The 18,558-nt window shown below is 46.1% G+C and overlaps 1 protein-coding gene across 1 annotated transcript in view; it reads left to right on the top strand.

Moving 5' to 3' along the window:
• Positions 1-18,558, top strand: part of ATP9B (ATPase, class II, type 9B) — a 244,986-nt gene that overhangs the window by 85,958 nt on the left and 140,470 nt on the right. The window contains exons 9-10 of the mRNA XM_012657822.1: positions 3,263-3,343; positions 13,209-13,284. Coding sequence (XP_012513276.1) covers positions 3,263-3,343; positions 13,209-13,284 — 157 coding nt within the window. The remainder of the gene's footprint in view (positions 1-3,262; positions 3,344-13,208; positions 13,285-18,558) is intronic.

Raw genomic sequence — 18,558 nt, 5'->3', positions numbered from 1 at the left:
CTGAGTAATCTCTTTGCTTGATTACAGAACATGTCAATAATATAAGGACAGTGACAGGTGTATACACACAGATACATATGTGAACTTTAAAATATTTACAGAGTTACACAATTCATATAATGCTACTTTTAAAATTTTATGGCCAGTACACATTTGAGTGGCATGACTGTATGGTAAATGAAAACATTTTAATTTTTGATATTACCACAAAAAGCAGTATATTCTGGAACAAAGGCAAGTTTAACTGAATTTCTGATTCATTAATCAATTTCAATTTGTAGCTTCATATAATTTGGCGTATCATATGTATATATAGATATTTTTTTCTGTAGAGAAGAACGCTCTGATTTCATTATGGATAGAGGCAGGGCAATTCAGTTTTCCATTTAATAGCTAAACCCATCCTTGTCTGTCATTCCAACTCCGTGTCCCCGTGTTGTGGATGTGAGGGGGATATATCCCGCGTCACGGGCTGCCACTGTGTCACCGGTTGTGCTGCATCAGACTGTGTCGTGGTGACACCCGGACTCAGTAAACCTGTGGACCTGAGAGCTTCTCTTAGGGAACCGAGGGCACCACTAAGAGTGACTTCCACCAATTCCGTTGTCTCTGAGCACTTGCTGTGATCAGAGAATGAAAGTCCAAGAAGTCACGTGATAATGGCCGTGCCATGGTGCCCGTGAAGTCAGATGTGTCCTTTCGCTTCATCGCTGTGTAGAGGGCACGGTTTCCAGGCACCGTAGACGTATGGAAATATGTTTCTGGCTTTTGTGATCAAGCCAATTTATTAACAGCCACGAAGCCACAGTAATTTTCAATAAATCATGACATCCTGATTTATTTCAAAAGATCCATATAGCAGTAAACAATACCATTTACATTTAATTAGTTTTATTGAACAAAAGGCAGTTTTATTTGTAATGAACCACATGTTATGATTAAGGATGTATTTTAATGACCTTTAAGTAATGTGAACAAATGTTGCCCTTGACCTAATAGCAGAGGCTTTTCTACATTATTGAAAACTTCAGAATGATTTTTAAATTATCGTGAAAAGCTTCGAATGACATTCTCATTATTGTGCCATTATTCAGTCGTTTGATGTCTACTATATTAGATGAAATGCATTCCTCTAAATGATCATGTGCACATAGAAATGAGCTTGTTGCCATGTTCTTTATTTTTGTGTATCAAAAGGTAGTCTACCATATGAAAATTTCATGTTTTGAAAATCACCGTGACAGTGTAACATTTAAATGATAAGCAATTCTTAAACTTGCCTTATCTCTAGGGTGTTTGGCTGCTTAGTAAACATTGTAGCAGTAGATTCATGAGTCTTAAGTTGTTATACAATGTATTTCTTCTTGTGTAAACTATCTTGACTTAATTAACTTGAAAAAAATTTTTGTTAGTTAATATATAGTTGAAGCTGCAGTAACAGCTCCACTGTGGGGAACTGTTGCGTTCAACCTTTATTCCACCCTCTTCCAGCCTCTGTTCTTTAGAAACTTGAAAAGGAATTTGCATGTACTTCCCAGAGTTCCTTGAAGGTATGGTGTGTAAGTTAGCTTGGCGAGGCAGGAGTGAGGAGGAGTTACCTTTCTGCCCATGGGTGTCCTGCAAGCGGGTGTCCTTGTGGACATCTGGGTTCCTTCTGCTACTCTGCAGCTCACTTCCTGCTGTGCAGCCCAGTTCCTAACAGCCACTGACTGGTACTGGTGTGTAGCCTGGGGGTTGGCGACCGCAGCGCTAGAAGATCTAGGGCAGTTCCTGTTTCCTGTACTAAATGTGACCCCAAATCTAGAGAGTTTTTCACTGTCAACACCCCAGAGGTGGTGGTCTAAGGCTGGTAGGGCAGCTTTGTCGTCTTCCAGATGTGACTTTGCAGGATGGGTCCCCGCTGGCTGCAGGAGAGGGGAAGGATGGGCCTGTGGGGCGCTTGCAGCCCAAAGAGGCATCCGTTTCTTCTCACGTTTGCTGGCTGGAATCAGTCACATGGTCATCACCAGCTGCAGAGAAGGCTGAGAAATGTGTTCTTTAGGTGGGAAGCTACCTGCTCATCTAAAGCTCAGAAGGTCTGCTTTTACAAGGAAACAGGAATAATAAAGATTGAAGGTAGTTCACACCATTTCTTCTGTATTTTCTGTTGAGAGTCTTTGATTTCCTCTTAAGGCTGCTTAGTGAATGGAGTGCGCTGAAACTGTTCAGTTTTCTTGGAGGATTTTGTTGCCCTGCAAATAGGATGTCTCCTTTAGAACTGTTGTCACGGTTCCCATTTTTATTAGCATCAAGTACTTCTCACGTGTTCTTCAAGGAACTCTAAGCAGTTTGTAAATTTGTATGTTCCTGACGCATGTAGATTAAAGTAGGAAATAAATGTACAAGTAGTAAATATGTCATTTAGAAATGAAAGAAGCCATATCAATTTTAGACCATTATGTGTTCTCTGTTAAAAGAGTATTTTCTTAGGCTGGGCATAGTGGCTCACGCTTGTTATCCCAGGACTTTGGGAGGTCAAGGCAGGAGAATGGCTTAAGACCAGCCTGGGCAACATAACATGACCTCATCTCTACAAAAAACAAAAAAAATTAACCAGTTGTGGTGACACATACCTGTAGTCCCAGCTACTTGGGAGGCTGAGGCCAAGAGGATTGCTTGAACCTAGGAGTTTGAGGTTGCAGTGAGCTATGATTGCACCACTGCAGCCCAGCCTGGGCGACAGAGTGAGACCCCGTCTCTTAAAAAAAAGTTTTCTTAAAAGTTATTGAGCATGATAAACAACCCATCAGTCCCGTTGGCAGAAGAGATCTATTGAGAAAGAGCCCTGTGTAGAGAGCATGAGGAAGCCAGCAAGCACCCCGCCACCTTCTGAGAGGACCATTGTAGTGCTGCACAGACTGACTGCCACAATCAGACATCCCTCTCTGGGGGTCTCTGGGTGTCATGTGGAACTGCAGGAACCTTGTGCAGCGCCCCAGGAGGTAGATGTTTTACGAACATCTCCCAAGTGGCTTCGACAGGTACCTGACGTTAAGCAGTGGTGTTCTGTTAGAATCAAAATCATGCCCCATGTTGAGCTTAAATATTTTGTTTTTTAGTCATCTTCCACCCCAATTCATGGTGTTGGCACACAAAATCTAAGCATATCAATGATCACTTTTGGTAAATAATATATGAAAAATACAAATTAGCAATTGAAAATTTTCCAAGTAATTTTACTAAATTATAACATTGTAATTAATTCAAATGTTCTGTATTTCAGGACCTTTTTTCTATCAATGCTTATGTTTATGCTCAGAAGCCACAGCTGGATATTCATAGTTTTGAAGGCACATTTACCAGGGTAAGTCAATCTCTTGTTCAGCGTGAATACGTTCATTGTGTGTGCACGTGAGAAGTAGCAGACCTTTGTTTTGAGAGAGCAATTCAATCAAGTTCAAGCAGTTCGAATTTCCTTTCGGACTAGAAAGGGAAAACCTACATAATGTTCCAACTTCTTAAATTGTCCTATGTCAGATATGTTTTTTGGATATATTCAGTGTAGTTTTTCTAATTTCTTAGCATATTTACTATTGATAAGATCTTTATTTTCTAAAATGTTGTGAGTCAGAAAACTGAAGTGATTTAACTATTTCAGTTTTGACTGGACAGTTGGTACCCTGTGGTATCCACATCATGTCTAATTTTTCGTTAACTGGCTGTATGAATATATACACGTATGTATGTGTGTGTCTGTGTGTACGTTTCTTTATACACATACGCCTGTTTCGTGCCACATACTTTTCATTATTATGAAGTTTTGGCAAAGCTTGAAGCCCCTCCGATCCTGACTCATAGCGTGTGAAGGACTCAGTCACTTCTGATTTTAACAGCTGGTAGCTGACATCATAAATGCTTTATAATGAGGGATTTTAGTTTGTGACTGTAGTTCGTTTTTAATTGCCGCAGTTACTTTTAAAAGGTGTTTGTTGGCGCAGTCTCCTTTGCTTCACTCTCGGTCACGTGCAAGGATTGGCAAGTAGTTGTCACCACTTGAGACAGCATGGACAGAGCTTGTATAAGGGGACAGTCCGTGTGCAGACGTGGGGATGTGAGGCAGGCACCTGTGAGGTCGTGGGGTCCTGTGGGGCAAGGGACGTCACCTCGCGGCCTCTTATTTCCGGGAGTGCCGCGCACAAGTGCTCGAGGTGTTCTTGGAAACACAGGAGGAAGCACGTCCTGGTGATGGGTGCCGGGGAGTGAATTCTGAAACACATTCATATCTTTTTGTGTTTTTGCAAACATATTTATTGTGAAAACAGCGTGTTCTTATTAAAGACAACTTAACAGATGAGAAAAAATTAAGAGTTAATAATGTACCCACTATTAAGAATTTGGAATATTATTTCTTTCTTTCTTCCTTTCCTTTTCTTTCTCATTCCTTTCTAATTTATATCGCTTATGACTTCCTAAACGTTGGGCACGTTTGCTAGACGGTGTGTGGAAGTACGTGAAGCGAGCAGCGCGTCCCGCTGGGAGCCGTGGCTGCAGCGCCTGCGTCGGAGGGGTGCGTGTGGCTGAGTACACGGGTGTGGGAGGCTGTATACACCTGCAGCCCCAGCTGCTTGGGAGGCTGAGGCAGGAGGGTCGCTTGAGTCCAGGAGTTGGAGGCTGCAGTGAGCTATGATTGCACCACTGTACTCTAGCCCAGGTGACAGAGCAAGACGTTACCTCAAAAGAAGAAGAAAGAAAAACAATGCTACAAGCATGGTTAGGTCTACTTGTAGATGTGTTTTTGGTGTCTGCACATGCCAGCCCCTGGAGTGAGTCGGTGGGGAGACGCCAGGCCAGTGAGGGTCTGTGGCTGTGAACGCGCAGGAGACGCAGCGGGCGCCAGCGAGTGGTTGGAGGGAGTGGAGGTGGTGGAGGTCAGCGTGGGGGAGGGTTTTAGGCTAAGTTTGAGGCATAAAGCGCTTGTGTTCTAATCCAGTCTCATGCATTACTCTGCTAAGGGTTTAATTCTGAATTACGATTTTCAGACGTGTAGCATTCCTAGGCTAGGAGTTTTGGCACCGGGTGGTAGGAATTCAGGAAGACACGGCACCCCCTCAGCACACACGCTTTCGCGGCTGTCACCAGTGACAGCTTTTGCTGGCGAAAGTGTTCCTGCCGAGGGCTGAGTAATTCACATCATCTGCAGGGCATGGAGATGGTGAGTAGTTGTCAACTTAACCATCAAAGCCTCCTTGTTTGGGGTCTGTGAATTCAGTTCTGAGATCGAGCAGTACAGCACGCGCAGGAAGTGTTGCCTCACTGTCTTCGCCGGCTCCGCTGCATTCCCCTCCTTTCCTGCTCGGGACTCAGCGGCTCGGGCACGGTGCTGACTCCCTGGTCGTTTTCCCTTTTGGAAGCACGGCCCATTCCTGCTTAACCTGTGACTCCCGCTCGGCAACAGCCTGTCCCTCGCTTCTGTTTCAGGCCATACTTATGGCTCTAGGCATGAAAGTTCCAAGGGAGGCTCTCGGTGCTTTTTCCGCGTGGGGTGACGTTGGGTGGACCCCTCGCTTCTGCTTCCTCCAGGTCTGAACCCGTCTGGGCCTGGAGGTCTGCAGAGGGGCCGGCAGGCACACATCTGTGCTGCAGCGGGTGTCAGGGTGGGGACCCCTCTTTGGACGGGGCAGTCATGAGCACGGTGCTGCCTTCTTCCTAGCCCCCTTGGTGCTGGACACCGCCTCAGAGAGGAGCAGCCCCTGTCAGCAGTTCCCACTCTGAGCCGCCCAGGGTGTGTGTCCTTGGCCCTGGTTCACGCCTTGACAGCCGGCTCCTGGGCGAGTTCTCCCAGGGCAGCCCTGGCACAGCTGAATCCTCCTCCCGCCTTCAAGGCCTGCTGGCCTCCTCTGCTCACACGTGTGTTTCTGCATTCAAGACTCTGACAGGCTAAAACCTGCCACCCTGCCAGTCTTCTTATTTGCACACGTGGCCCACGTGCTAAGAGACCACATGCCAAGCTCCTGTAGGCACCTCTCTCGCCATGGAAGCCCCAGGCCCCCAAGCTCCCTGGCAGTCCTCTGGCCATGGGAGCCCCAGCCCTGACCCTTCTAGCATTTCTCAGGACCAGGGGTGCCCTGGCCCCTGTTAGCATTGCCAGTGTCTGTGTGCAGGAGAGCCCCTTCCCCGGTGCTCTTCCGTGCTGCTTTGCCCTGACTTGCTTTGGGTTGCAATGGGAAGGTGCCCTCTCCCTGCCTCCTGTCTCTGCTGCCCAAACCCCCTGGCTCTTTTGTCCACCCTCACCCCGGTCCTCCCTTAGGAGAGCCATGGTGGGGGTTGTCTCTGTGGACCCAGGTTTGCCCCTTCTTGCAAGCCCTGGGCTGAACAGGGCTGAACACCTTTTCTTTCCAGTTCTGGCCGTAAGTGGCAAACTCGGGGGTAAAAGGAAGAGTCTTAGTTTGTATGTTCCCCTCCTGCATGCAGCGGCCGGTCACCAACAGTTACAGCTTTTGGATTGCAGTTTTTGCACTTTGCACAGATACTTTGCTGAATCGTCACAGCAGACCCATAGGTGAGTCGGTGTCTCCCCACTGTGTGCTACGCCGTCTGGCTGACATCACATAGCAGGGCAGCAGGGTGCGCGGGCCCATGTGCCGCCCAGCTCCACGCTGCCCGCCTCTCGCAGGGCCAAGGCTGTGCTCTGTGCGCACCCTCCATCCTCTCTCCTCTGACTGTGTCTCTTCCCATTCCAGCTCTCTCGCCTTCGGTCATGCATCCTGCAGTACGTGGTCTGTGTACCACGGAGCTCTCACGTGTCCATGCTCCTCTGTGACTCTTTGGCTCCCCGTGCCCTTCAGAGTCCAGCCGAGCCCTCTGCGCAGCTCTGGCAGGCCGCGTGGGCCTTTCTCCTCCCACACTCACCCGACTGTCTGTGGCGTGCGCTCTGTGTTGGTTTGCAGTTCGGGCTTCGGGTCTCAACGATTTACCTCTCCTGGGAAGCCCAACATGACCTCTTCAGGCACACGCTTCGTGCCGTTTGTGTGTGCTTTCATTCTTCTGCATTTGCTCTGTGCTGGATGGATATTTGACACTGAATTGTAACCTCCCGTTTTCCACCTATCTGCCCCACTGGAGAACATCAGGAGTTGTCCAGGACCCGGCCGTTGGCAGAGGAGAACTCAGGTGCTGTTACAGTGGAGAGCTGGTGTCATCCGTTGCTCTCTGGGCGTCGGCCTGCCTTCTTCGTGGCGGGGCCGGTCCTTGCTCCGTGGGCAGAGTTGAGCTGTGGGAGGCTGACGGCAACAGAAGCGAGTGCAGTTCACAGCAGTGCACGCGAGTGCCGTGGGTAGAGAGTGTAAGTCCGCGTGGGGTCAGTGCTCACTTGAACCAGTCTGAACAGTTTCACTGGTTCTTGCTTTAATTAATACATTAAAGAAATCTTTGAAAAGTGTTCATTTTATATTCTTGTGAGTCATGATTTTGGAAATTATCATCCAGCAGTCGATGCCCTGTCGCAGCAGGGCCGTCTCGTCCTCTGTGTGGCATCCAGCACGGGTCGGGGCGCAAAGCAGTCTGATCATCTCTCAAGTGAGGAGTCAGCCAGTCCGGGCGCACTCAGCAGAGAGACTGCTAGTCCCTTGTTAAGACCGACCTTTCCAGTCTTTGTTCAGTGCGACAGACCGTGTGTGCTTTACATTTCCTCAAGGCTGCTTTGCTTGACAGAAAAGAGTGTGCTCTTGAATTTCTTCAACTTTTAGGTGCCACCACAGCTTTGCTGTATTTTCTTCTTTAGATCAGGGGAGGCTGCAAATAGTTAACACACAGTTTCCTTCCATATAAGCACCTCTTTAACTCTGGGATTGAACTGTGGCTTCACCACGTTTTAGATGGGTGGCCTTGGCAGAGCGCAGCGGACTTCTGAGTCTTCCCTCCCAGAGCAGGCGGAGACGTGCAGGAACTCTGGAAGTGTTAGCTGTCGCCCCTCTTCCCGCATGAGCACCGGCCTGGGGAGTGTCCGCCACAGGGCTCACACAGGTGCAGTGCCTGGCTGGTGGTGAGTGGGAATGGAGCGGGCCCAGTCTCCCGTGGGGAGGTCTGCGACGGTGCCCTTTCTGGGCTGGGGTGCTCGTCCTCCCAGGTGGGCCATGTGTTGGTGTTGTGATGAGAAGAGTTGAACTCGTCTGCAGCATAAACACAGCAGGCAGCTTGCTATGGCCGGTGCTTCGATTTCTTTCCTGACACAAACAAAAAACCCTCGATCATCTTATATTTGTACTTTGCACCTATATTTTATCTTGCCTTTTCCTGTCATTTAGGGGGGGTTAATATCACGTGGAAGCATCTAAAACTTTAGCTCTGGGTCATGACGGGTGTTTCAGACTGAAGCAAAGATACCCTCTTAGGCAGTTGTGGGGCACTGTGAACTGATATTTAGAACTTGGGTTTCACTGCAGAGAAGGGAGATGAACAGTGTAGCAGTTGTGCTATCCGTAATTTGCTACGAGTCTGAGCTATTTCTGCCGAGGCGGGGGTCACCTGGTCAGAACAGAGACGGGGTTAGGACCGTCCACGTGAGAACAGACGGAGACAGGGATGGTCCAGGTTGGAGCAGACAGAGGACCGGACCTTGTATGAATTATGGCAAGTTCTTAATGAGTGTCATTCAGATAAATGGCCTTTCATTGTCTTTATTTGACGTTTTCTAATAGAGTTTTGTTTACCTCACTTTAAATATATCAATCTTGAGTTACAGATTGTTTAAGACAAATCTTTTTTTGTGCATTTTTTGAAAAAGAAGAAAAAGAGAAGTAGTTTTGTAACTGGAAAATGGAGTTCACTTTAATTATTCAGATTTGTTGACCAGACTGTTAAAAAGTGATAGCTGCTGCTTTTCCTTTTTTTATAGTGTAATATGCATCAGAGAAAATGCATTTTCTTGGTATGAACTTAACTACTTACATAAGAATTAGAGGCTCCCTGGCCTGTGCAGTCTGCTGTCGGTAGGTGCGTTGTGACCTGCACCTGCTTCTGCCTCCCCCACGACAGTGTCAGGGTAACCTGAGTTGCTGACTGTGTAGCGTTTTGCGTTATGTAAATGATTCACGTTATTGTTCTTGATATCATTAATGTCACTTATTGTTCAAGACATAGGTCTTCTCTTGAAAGTTTGGAGTTTGAAATTGTAGCCAGGTTTGAAGTATTAGCAGGATTCGTAGTCCTTTGACATCATATTCCCATTTAATCTTTTTTATAATGTATTTTTTGCTGTAATTTCTTTGCAAGCCATAGCATACTTATCATTGTTCATGTCTTTTTCAATCAAAATACTCTTCTATTGAAAAGAAAACCTCTTTTGTTTGCAAAATGGGGTATACTGTTGAGAAACCAGCTTGAAATTGTAACATTTTGCGTTCTTCCCTTCTCCCCAGCAGATTTTATCTTTTCAAACTGTATAACATTAAGGAGAAGGAAACCAAAAGAAAAGGTTATTTAGAGATAATTTCTTTCCCATCTTCCCAATCTTTATTCTGTACTTCATGAGATTGGTAAAGAACTATCTTTCAGAATAATTTTCTTCTTATTAGAGAAATGTTTAATGTTTAAAGTCCGTCATTGCTATTGAAGAATTGAAAGGAAAATGCACAGCTACTGTGTGTCCTTTCACACGTGATTGCGTCAGGAATAGACAAAAGCATTCACTGATTAAATGGTCATGGGAAAGTAATAGGGGAGCCAACTTAAATTTCTAAAACTAAATTGTATAGAATCTTTTATTTGCAGTTCAGAAAGCCTTATAAACTTTTTATATTTTGTAATGCTCTTCTTTTTCTTGGAGTTCAATGTAAGGGGAAAATATTATACACTAAAATGTTTGCGTGCATTAATAATTTTTTAAACTTTCACATTAAAGGGAAACCTCAGGAAGAGTTTCAAGGGAGTGAATTGTGTGAGTTTGTATGTGGGTATTTGGTGGTGCTGAGCTGGGGGCGGGACTGAAGGAGCGCTTGCCTCCCGCGCCCCACAGGGAGGAGGCTCAGGGTGACAGCAGACCGTGGACTGGACGCAGGGCCACAGAGCAGGGTGGAAATGAGAGGAAGAGTCTCAGGTTTGCCTGTTCTTGTATTTGTTCATTTGCTAGCTGGGCTGAGTGCCTGTTCGGTGATGGGAGCTGTCCCGTAGCTTACAGTCCTGTGGGTAAACAAGCATTTACATTGCTTTGACACAGTGAAAATAATTCAGGGTTTGTTTTAGTAAATAACTTTATTTGCTCCATACCTTAAATGATAAATGCGCGATTGGCTCATTTATACCAGTTACGTACTCAGTTTGCTGGATTGCAGCTGAAATTCCTAGACCAGCATGCAGTTAGAGGATGTACCTTGTTGGCCATGTTAGGGAAAAGGAGGTGAAGACACGTGGATTTCACTGTCTTTCCGACAGTATTTATCAGAATTCGACTCTTAAGGCCATCTATGCGAATGAGTCAGAAATTGGTCATTTCAGTTCGGTCATAAATTCAAGCACAGAATTAGTGTAGAGGGAGGCTACTCACTTTTCTAAAAGTTGATTTTTGTTGGTTCTATAAAACCATAAAAGTCAAAAGGAAAACTCAGTTTTTCTGGATTATTTGTTTCTGCTTTAGACAATTTTTATCTCTTTATCTTCAATAGCCACTTTAGTTATAAACAAAGGGAACAAAATGCCTGGCATTTTCTGTGGAAGAAACAAGAACAGGATTGGAAAAGAAAGTGCTTGAATATTCTTATGTATTTTAAAGACTGTAATGATGGCATGTTAGCTACTGTGGCAGAGTTTAATTTGATTCCAGTATATTTAGAAATTTATAAATACGTCGTTACCATTAGTATAAAACTGTGTACAAGTAAAATGGTTAATGGTATACAATTTTTGTGACACTGCCATCCTAATATAAATACTGATATTATTCTTTTGACTCTTCCCTTCAAGTTTTTTCCCATAAGCATACGTATTTACATTGGAATAATATAATTCTCAGTTTTTCCACTTAAAAATACATTGCCTTAGTGTAGTGCATATTGATGCAGCTTAATTATCAGTAGATTTTTTTACGTTAAAACTACTAAATGCAGCAAAGTGTGTACCTTGTTTTACTTGATGAACTAACTGTAAGAAGCAATTCCTAAGGGATGGTAAAAGGAGAACGTGTGCCGGTCTGCAGAGACGGGGGTCTCATGCTGGCAGCAGAGTGTGCTGGACAGGTTCCTGGGTCAGGGCTGTGCCCTGCAGCTCCTGCCCTTTCAGACCCGCGTGGGTTCCGTCACCAGGAAGACTTGTGTCCCTTTTCTCTGCTGCTGTTGCCCTTCTGCCTACGGTGATGTTTACCCTTGATCCGCTGTTCTGTGATTTTCGTGTGTACATGTTTAGCTCTTGCACTGAACCACGAACTTCTTCGGGGAAAGGCTGTGTCTTAATTCTTCTGTATAGTCGTAGTTTCTAATGTAAGGCGCATCATATATTCAGAGGCTGACTGAGTGCACGCTTGAGTGAGCTCAACGAAGGCCCCTGTCTGCAGATGGTGTAACTAAGGCACGGTTTAATTCAATACCCCTCTGTATTCTTGAATTGATTTTTTTTTTTTTAAAAGAAACAGCACCCCACTTGTGTTTAAGCTGTCATAGTCACAGACCCTGAGATGCTCAGGGAAGTCTCCAGGCCCAGTGTGGCCTTCTCTGTACAGCAGTACGGAGGAGTGTGAGTGACCATGGCCTGGGGGACGGGCCGAGCGTGGGGACTGGAACACAGGCTGGCTCCTAACTGCGGGTCTCGCTGTCGGACGCACACAGGGCAGCTGGGGCAAAACCTCCTTCTGAAATTAAACTTTATTTCTGAAAACACTTTATTTTCTAAATATTTGCAGTGTTGGGGGAAATATTAATAGTTTGGAAACTGTAGAATTGGTTTAGATTCTGTGCCTCACAAGTAAATCAGAGAATCAAATATCAAATATCTTCCATGTAGCTATCAAAACGACCAGAACTCACATCGCTGAAGGCGGTTTGATGAGTGGATGGAAAGGAAACGGCAGCAGCACGGACCTGTTTCTCACACGCCATGTGTTTTCAGTTTCTTCCCCTCCTTCCCAATTTTGATTTCTTTGGTATCTTCAAATATATCCTGATAGCAGATTATCAGCTTACAATACAATACAGTTCTCTGGAGTGGCCTTGTTTTAAAGGAGACTCACGCAGACGGGACAGCTGTCCACGCTGCTGCCAGGGCAGGGCCGAGGGTGTTGTCAGTCCTTTGTTCCAGCGCGGCGTCCGTAACCAAATTCGGATTGAGACTTCAGAATAAGATGAGAAGTTCTGAGATTTTAAATTGTAATTTTTGTCTCTGAAAATGAACGTTAAGAATGTAAAGATACAGGTAGACTATATATATTGCTGTTGTGATATTGCCATGCGGCCGTGTTTGTATCTGTACACATATCTAGCAACATTCAGCTTATATTTGAGTTTCGTTTTAATGAAGAATATCCGACATAATAATGACATTTTTAAAGAGGAATTTAAGAGAAAAGACATTTCTCTTCATATCTATATATGTGTATATATATGTTGTACAACAGTATTCACAGAAGCATTTTTTTCTGTCACGAGTATATACACGTTTGAAACGCATAGCCCTTATCCTTAACAAATGGTAAGGGGAGAAAATTCTTCTGTGCATACAAAATACATGTTGAATAGTTGATTTTTGGTGATTTCTGGGCTAATGTTTTCTACTCGTCTAGCAGTGCTATAGTGTTATTAAACCACATATTTGAATATGCAATTTTACTCTTAAAATATTAGAGCAAGCTGGGTGTGGTGGTGCACCTGTTGTCCCAGCCACTCAGAGGGCTCACTTGAGACCAGAGTTCCAGAGCAGCCTGGGCAACATAGCAAGACCCTGTCTCTACAGAAATGAATAAATAGATAGATAGATAGAACATATGGTATTTTCATGAAAATTTAAAATTGCCTTATATATATTAAAAGAAAATATTCAAAGTAATTGATCAGAGGTGGCCTTTCAACTTGTGGTTTTAATTTGCTACATTTCCCTCCCCACCCCTCCCGTTTTGCAGTGCCTTTTCACTGCTGTTAGCTGGTTCTGGCTGTGGACATATTTTTAACACTGTGGACATTTAAAGTATGAGTAATAAAAAAAAATCACTAATTTGCCAATTTTGTTTTTGTTTTTCTCTCCTTGAACAGGAAGACAGTGACCCGCCCATTCATGAAAGTCTCAGCATAGAAAACACCTTGTGGGCAAGCACCGTTGTTGCATCAGGTAAGAAAGTCTCCTCCTTTGAGTGTGAGTTCTCACAGACAGATGATGCTTTGTGTTGTCCAGGGACTCCAAACATGTGTTTTCAAAATGCCCTGAAATACTTAGGGACCTTGCTCTACACAGACTGCCATTGGCAAGTTGGGGTGGCCCTGGAAGTGTGCGGGGGGACGGCCCCTGCACTTGGCGTGTGAGGCCTGGAGCAGGCAGGGAAGTGCAGCCTTCGTGTAGGAGCACAGGGCATTTTGCTGGGTTCGGCATGTTTCTTGACAAACTTGTCAGTGTGCCTTAGAGGTGCACAGCAGTGCTGGGGACGCCAGTGGTGACTTTAGGTGGAGGAGGAGCGTGTGGTTGAGTGACTGGGACAGGGAAGGGTGAGGTGAGGCCAGGCAGGCCGTGGGAGGCAGGTCCCGTCAGTCCGTGGACTGAGTGTTCCTGGTGGTTGAGGAGGGAGGTGCTTAAATTCTGACAGTTTAAAAAGTAACTTTCTAGGGAAGGTGTTGAAAATGTGAACGATTATCACCTGTCAGAACTTAGTGTCAGTTGACACAGCCAGTGATGCTGGGGGCGGAGTTGAGCAGCAGGGACCACCCGGAGAGGGCACCAGCGTGACAGGGACCGAGGAGTGGAGGGGGCTTGTCGGGGGTGTCTGTCCGCTCAGCACCGCGCAGGGCTCGTCGCCCTTCTCTCCTGGGACGCGTTCCTCCGTCCGTGGACTGTGTGTGGAGGACTGTTCTGCACCAAGCGCTGGCGATACCGTCCGGAGCAGAGTCGTTACGGGTCTTGTCCTCAGGGAGTTTATGGTTTAGCGGGAAGACATCCATAAGGGTCCAGGCGATTTTCCTGTGCTCAGTATCACGAAAGTGCTGATCGATACTGTGACATCACATACCGACAAAAGACGTGCAAGTCAAGAACCTATCTGGACAAGGTCTAGGGAAGGCCTTCCGAGGCGGAAGCACTGAAACGGACTGAAGACTGTGCGGACGTGAGCCGGGCGAGGGGGTGGCAGGAAGGGTTGTGGAGGACGCTTGGCAGAAGGCGCAGTGCTGAGAGGGACCCAGGACCCTGAGGAGAAGGGTCCAGGGGACAGTGTGCCTGGCCAGGGGGAGGGGGGGACACGCAAAACCGCATAACAGACGCCTCTGTGTTCGCCTTTCAGCAGGTGGAATATGAAAGGGGATTTGATTTTATCCTAGTGTTTTGTGTCACTAAGATAAACTTGGTAGCAGATACGACAGTTTCGATAGGTTTCAATTATGTGGGCTTTTGTTATTTACATATTTTAAAAATTTCTCAAAATACAGAGAGAGAAGTTAGGATCGTGCTCCATGAAGAGACAACAAAGGTGGACTGGCCAGGTCCTGAGCTCTGTGGACCTCAGGAAGGGGGTTCACACTTCGAAGACACCTCACAGGTGGACACATCAGGTCCTGGGCTCCGTAGACCTCAGGAAGGGGGTTCACACTTCGAAGACACCTCACAAGTGGACACACAGATCCTGGGCTCTGTGGACCTGGGGAAGGATCTTCATACTGCAGAGAGCACACTTTCAGCCAGGGAAGACTCAGAGTCGTGCCCTTAAGCCTGTTCACTCCGTGTGTTTAGCTGTGTTCACGTTGCTCCTGGAGGCAGGCATCACCTCCGCCTGCCCCCACTTCGGGGGTGCTTCTCTGCTGGCCTGGCCTCTGCTCTGAGGACTGCCCTCAGCAGGCTCCTCATCCCTGCCGGACACAGCCAGAGTGCACCTGGGCCAGGACGGAGTCCAGCTGCCTTCCTTAAAGGCTGTCACCCTGCAGCGCTCAGCACTGAGTAGTTTGTAGGAAAACACATATAATGATTTATAAGAAGCTCATACACCGTCAGAAAGTTTAAATTTTCTGTTTTTAGCTGTTTCATTCTATTTTGTTTTCATCTCATTTATTATTAAGGATCATTCTCGAAGATAGTAGAAGATTCTCTTTTTTAAATACATTTTATCGATCTTTTGTTTCCTGGACCCTTTTGAACATGTATTAGAATGTGTTTCTGACCCCCAGTGCTATTGGTGTGTGGACTTTCTCCTCAAAAAGACACGAGCAGCCCGAGCCAATGGCTTCTGAGACATCCCTGCAGCGCCCGAGCATGGCTTCTCTCCCCACTCAGTTCACTTGCCGGCCTTGGCGAGCGTAGCAGCCAGCTGTGTGCTTGGCGACACCGACGCGAAGTAGGCCTTGTCACATGTGGGTCATGTCGCAGCCCAGTTTTGTCCTCTTTGCCCCGTGGCCTTTGGTTTTCCAGGGTGGTTATCTTCTCGGAGTGTACATGGCTCTAAAGCCATCCATGAGGTGCACTGTGGTGCCTTTGATGTTAGCTTGTGTTGGGACATCTTAAATGCAAGCTTTGTCTTCAATTTCAAATCTTTTAAAACATACTTATCTTTGAACAATCACCAAATTCTATATATTTCCACATTGCCATTTCCTGAGGAGTGTTTGAAAGGCTTTAAGATCTCCAGCACTAACCCAAGGGCTCTCAATCTTCTTTGTAATTACAATTGATTACAAGTTGAGAATTCTCTTTAATCTTATACCTTAGCAGTGAAATCTCAGTTGAATTCAAGTTGGCTGTTAAGGGGACATGAACTCGGGCCTTCCTCCTCTGTCCCAGCATCTGAGTTCACACAGACGAGGGCTCGAGCCACACAGACAGACAGACACCCTGGACGAGGGCTGGCCAGCGGGAAGACGCAGAGCTTGCGGGGCCGTGATGCTCCGTCGCCCCTGTTGATTCAGAAAGCACTGTTTCTCTGGAAGGCAGACTCGGGGCCTGGAGAGGCACCATGTTTTATAGTGAGAAGCCCAAGAGGGAGCATCCCTGATACCGAGCTCCCCGAACCTGGAGGAGCCGAGCCCTCTGAGGCAGGGCTGTCAGCAGTGTTGAGGCAGGACCGAGAGGACCTGCTCTGGTCAGGAGGACCCCAGGCTGGGTGCAGGTCTCCCTGTCTCTCTGTGTGCCTGGTCATGGGGACCTCAGGCTGGGTGCAGGTCTCCTTGTCTCTCTGTGTGCCTGGTCATGGGGACCCCAGAGTGGGCACAGGTCTCCCCTGTCTCTCTGTGTGCCTGGTCATGGGGACCCCAGGCTGGGTGCAGGTCTCCCCTGTCTCTCTGTGTGCCTGGTCATGGGGACCCCAGGCTGGGTGCAGGTCTCCCTGTCTCTCTGTGTGCCTGGTCATGGGGACCCCAGAGTGGGCACAGGTCTCCCCTGTCTCTCTGTGTGCCTGGTCATGGGGACCCCATAGTGGGTGCAGGTCTCCCTGTCTCTCTGTGTGCCTGGTCATGGGGACCCCATAGTAGGTGCAGGTCTCCCTGTCTCTCTGTGTGCCTGGTCATGGGGACCCCAGGCTGGATGCAGGTCTCCCCTCTCTGTGTGCCTGGTCGTGGGGACCCCAGGCTGGGTGCAGTTCTCCCTGTCTCTCTGTGTGCCTGGTCATGGGGACCCCAGAGTGGGCGCAGGTCTCCCCTGTCTCTCTGTGTGCCTGGTCATGGGGACCCCAGGCTGGGTGCAGGTCTCGAGTGTCACTCTGTGTGCCCAGCCGTGTGGAGTTTGGACATCAGTAGAGGTCACCTCTGTTACTCTCTGTGTCGCAGCCTTGGTGAGATTTTGACTTCCCAAGGCTCACTCTGTTGTCTCTGTCAGTTCCGTGCTCGTCCATGTGCTCGCTCCGTGTTCCCTCTGTACCTCCCGCCTGCTTTCCTGGAGCAGCACGCGAGAGCTCCGCTCAGTGCCAGAGCTTGGTGTGCGCGGCCCTGTCTGCTTCTCCCCCACTACCTGCAGGTGCTGGGTGCGTGACTGACACTCGGTAATACTTTGATTGGCAGGTAGCTCTTTTTACATCTCTCGTACACCCATAAATACATATTTACTTTTTTTTTAATTCAGTAAATTTTAAGCATTTTACTATCTTTTTGACTCGATAGTTTAAAGCTATTAATTATTTTGTTAAAGTGGTCTAGGGTGTATATTTTGTATGTATAAAATTTTCTGTGAATGGTCTTAATTAATTTTGAATTCGTGAAGATTGGTTGATAATCTGCAATTTAAACATAGTATCATATCAGGAGTTTAAAAATAGCAACTGAAAATGTGATAGGCTCACTCTTCAAAATATTTAATAATAAGTGAACTAATTAGTTTGACTTGCTGAATTATGTTTTGTAGTTACAAGTTTGAAATTTTTGTATAAAGGAAAATACCTTTTTTCCCCAAATTTGACCTTGTTAGCATTTTTTTTTTCTTATTTTGCATTTGGAAAGTTGTTTCCTTAAAATGCAACTATACTGTTAATTAGATGTTGGTAGGATTTTATATGAAATTTTCTCTATAGCTTGTGACAAAGGAGTCAGGTAGTAGCTAAGAGATTAATCACTGTTCCACGCATGTGAAACGAAACCGGACCCCAAGCTGACTTCAGACTGTGGCCGCGAGACCTCTGCAGACACCGGCTGGTCTCAGAGCCCTGGCCCTGAGTCAGTGGAGCGTTGGAGGGGATGTCATCATACTTATGCCCCGTTTGGACCCAAAGCATCTGAATGTTTTTGTATTGATTTTTAATTAGCTATAGTCAATTTGAGGTGTGCAAATATGGATCAGACAAATACAATCACTAGCTTTAACTAGTAGATGCTCATAAATCTTTTAAGATATTTTCTCAATATAAATTGGACTAAATTTTTATTTAATTTTGAATGTTATGTCATCTTCACCTTTAGGGCCTTGGTTACCTGCCCGTTAAGAATTTCTTTCTTGTGGTGGTTGTGATTTTAACACACCAGCGTATTCCTGAACTTAAAACGTCTTTCTGAAAAAGAAGCTTCCCAAGTTTGAGCCAGTGGGAGGGAGCTTAATTTATACTTAAAGTACAAATTAAGTTTTGAAGTTCTCCCACTGAAGAATGTTATTTGCTGGGAATCTTTGCACCACTCTGTGTTAGCCGTATTGTGCCCTCTGAAGTTAGCGTGATCGCCTGTTGCGCTCTCATCTCGTTTCAAAATCAGCAGTTAACATCTTTTCTCTATTTCTTTATACCCTATACATTAATACACGGTTTACTCAGTCTTTTAGCTTATGCTAGTCTATAAATTCCTACCCTTTATTAAAGAGAATGGAATATGTTCCAAATATTCCTGTGCTGATTTCAGTGATTTTAGGTATTAAAAAGCATGATAGACTCAGAAAAAAATACATTTAATCTAATTACAGTGCATACTCATTTTTGGTGAGAATTAAATGAGAGAA

This window comes from Propithecus coquereli, unplaced genomic scaffold (assembly GCF_000956105.1).
Source record: "Propithecus coquereli isolate 6110/MARCELLA unplaced genomic scaffold, Pcoq_1.0 Scaffold560, whole genome shotgun sequence".
NCBI lineage: Eukaryota > Metazoa > Chordata > Mammalia > Primates > Indriidae > Propithecus > Propithecus coquereli.
This window is presented reverse-complemented; position numbering and strand designations above follow the sequence as displayed.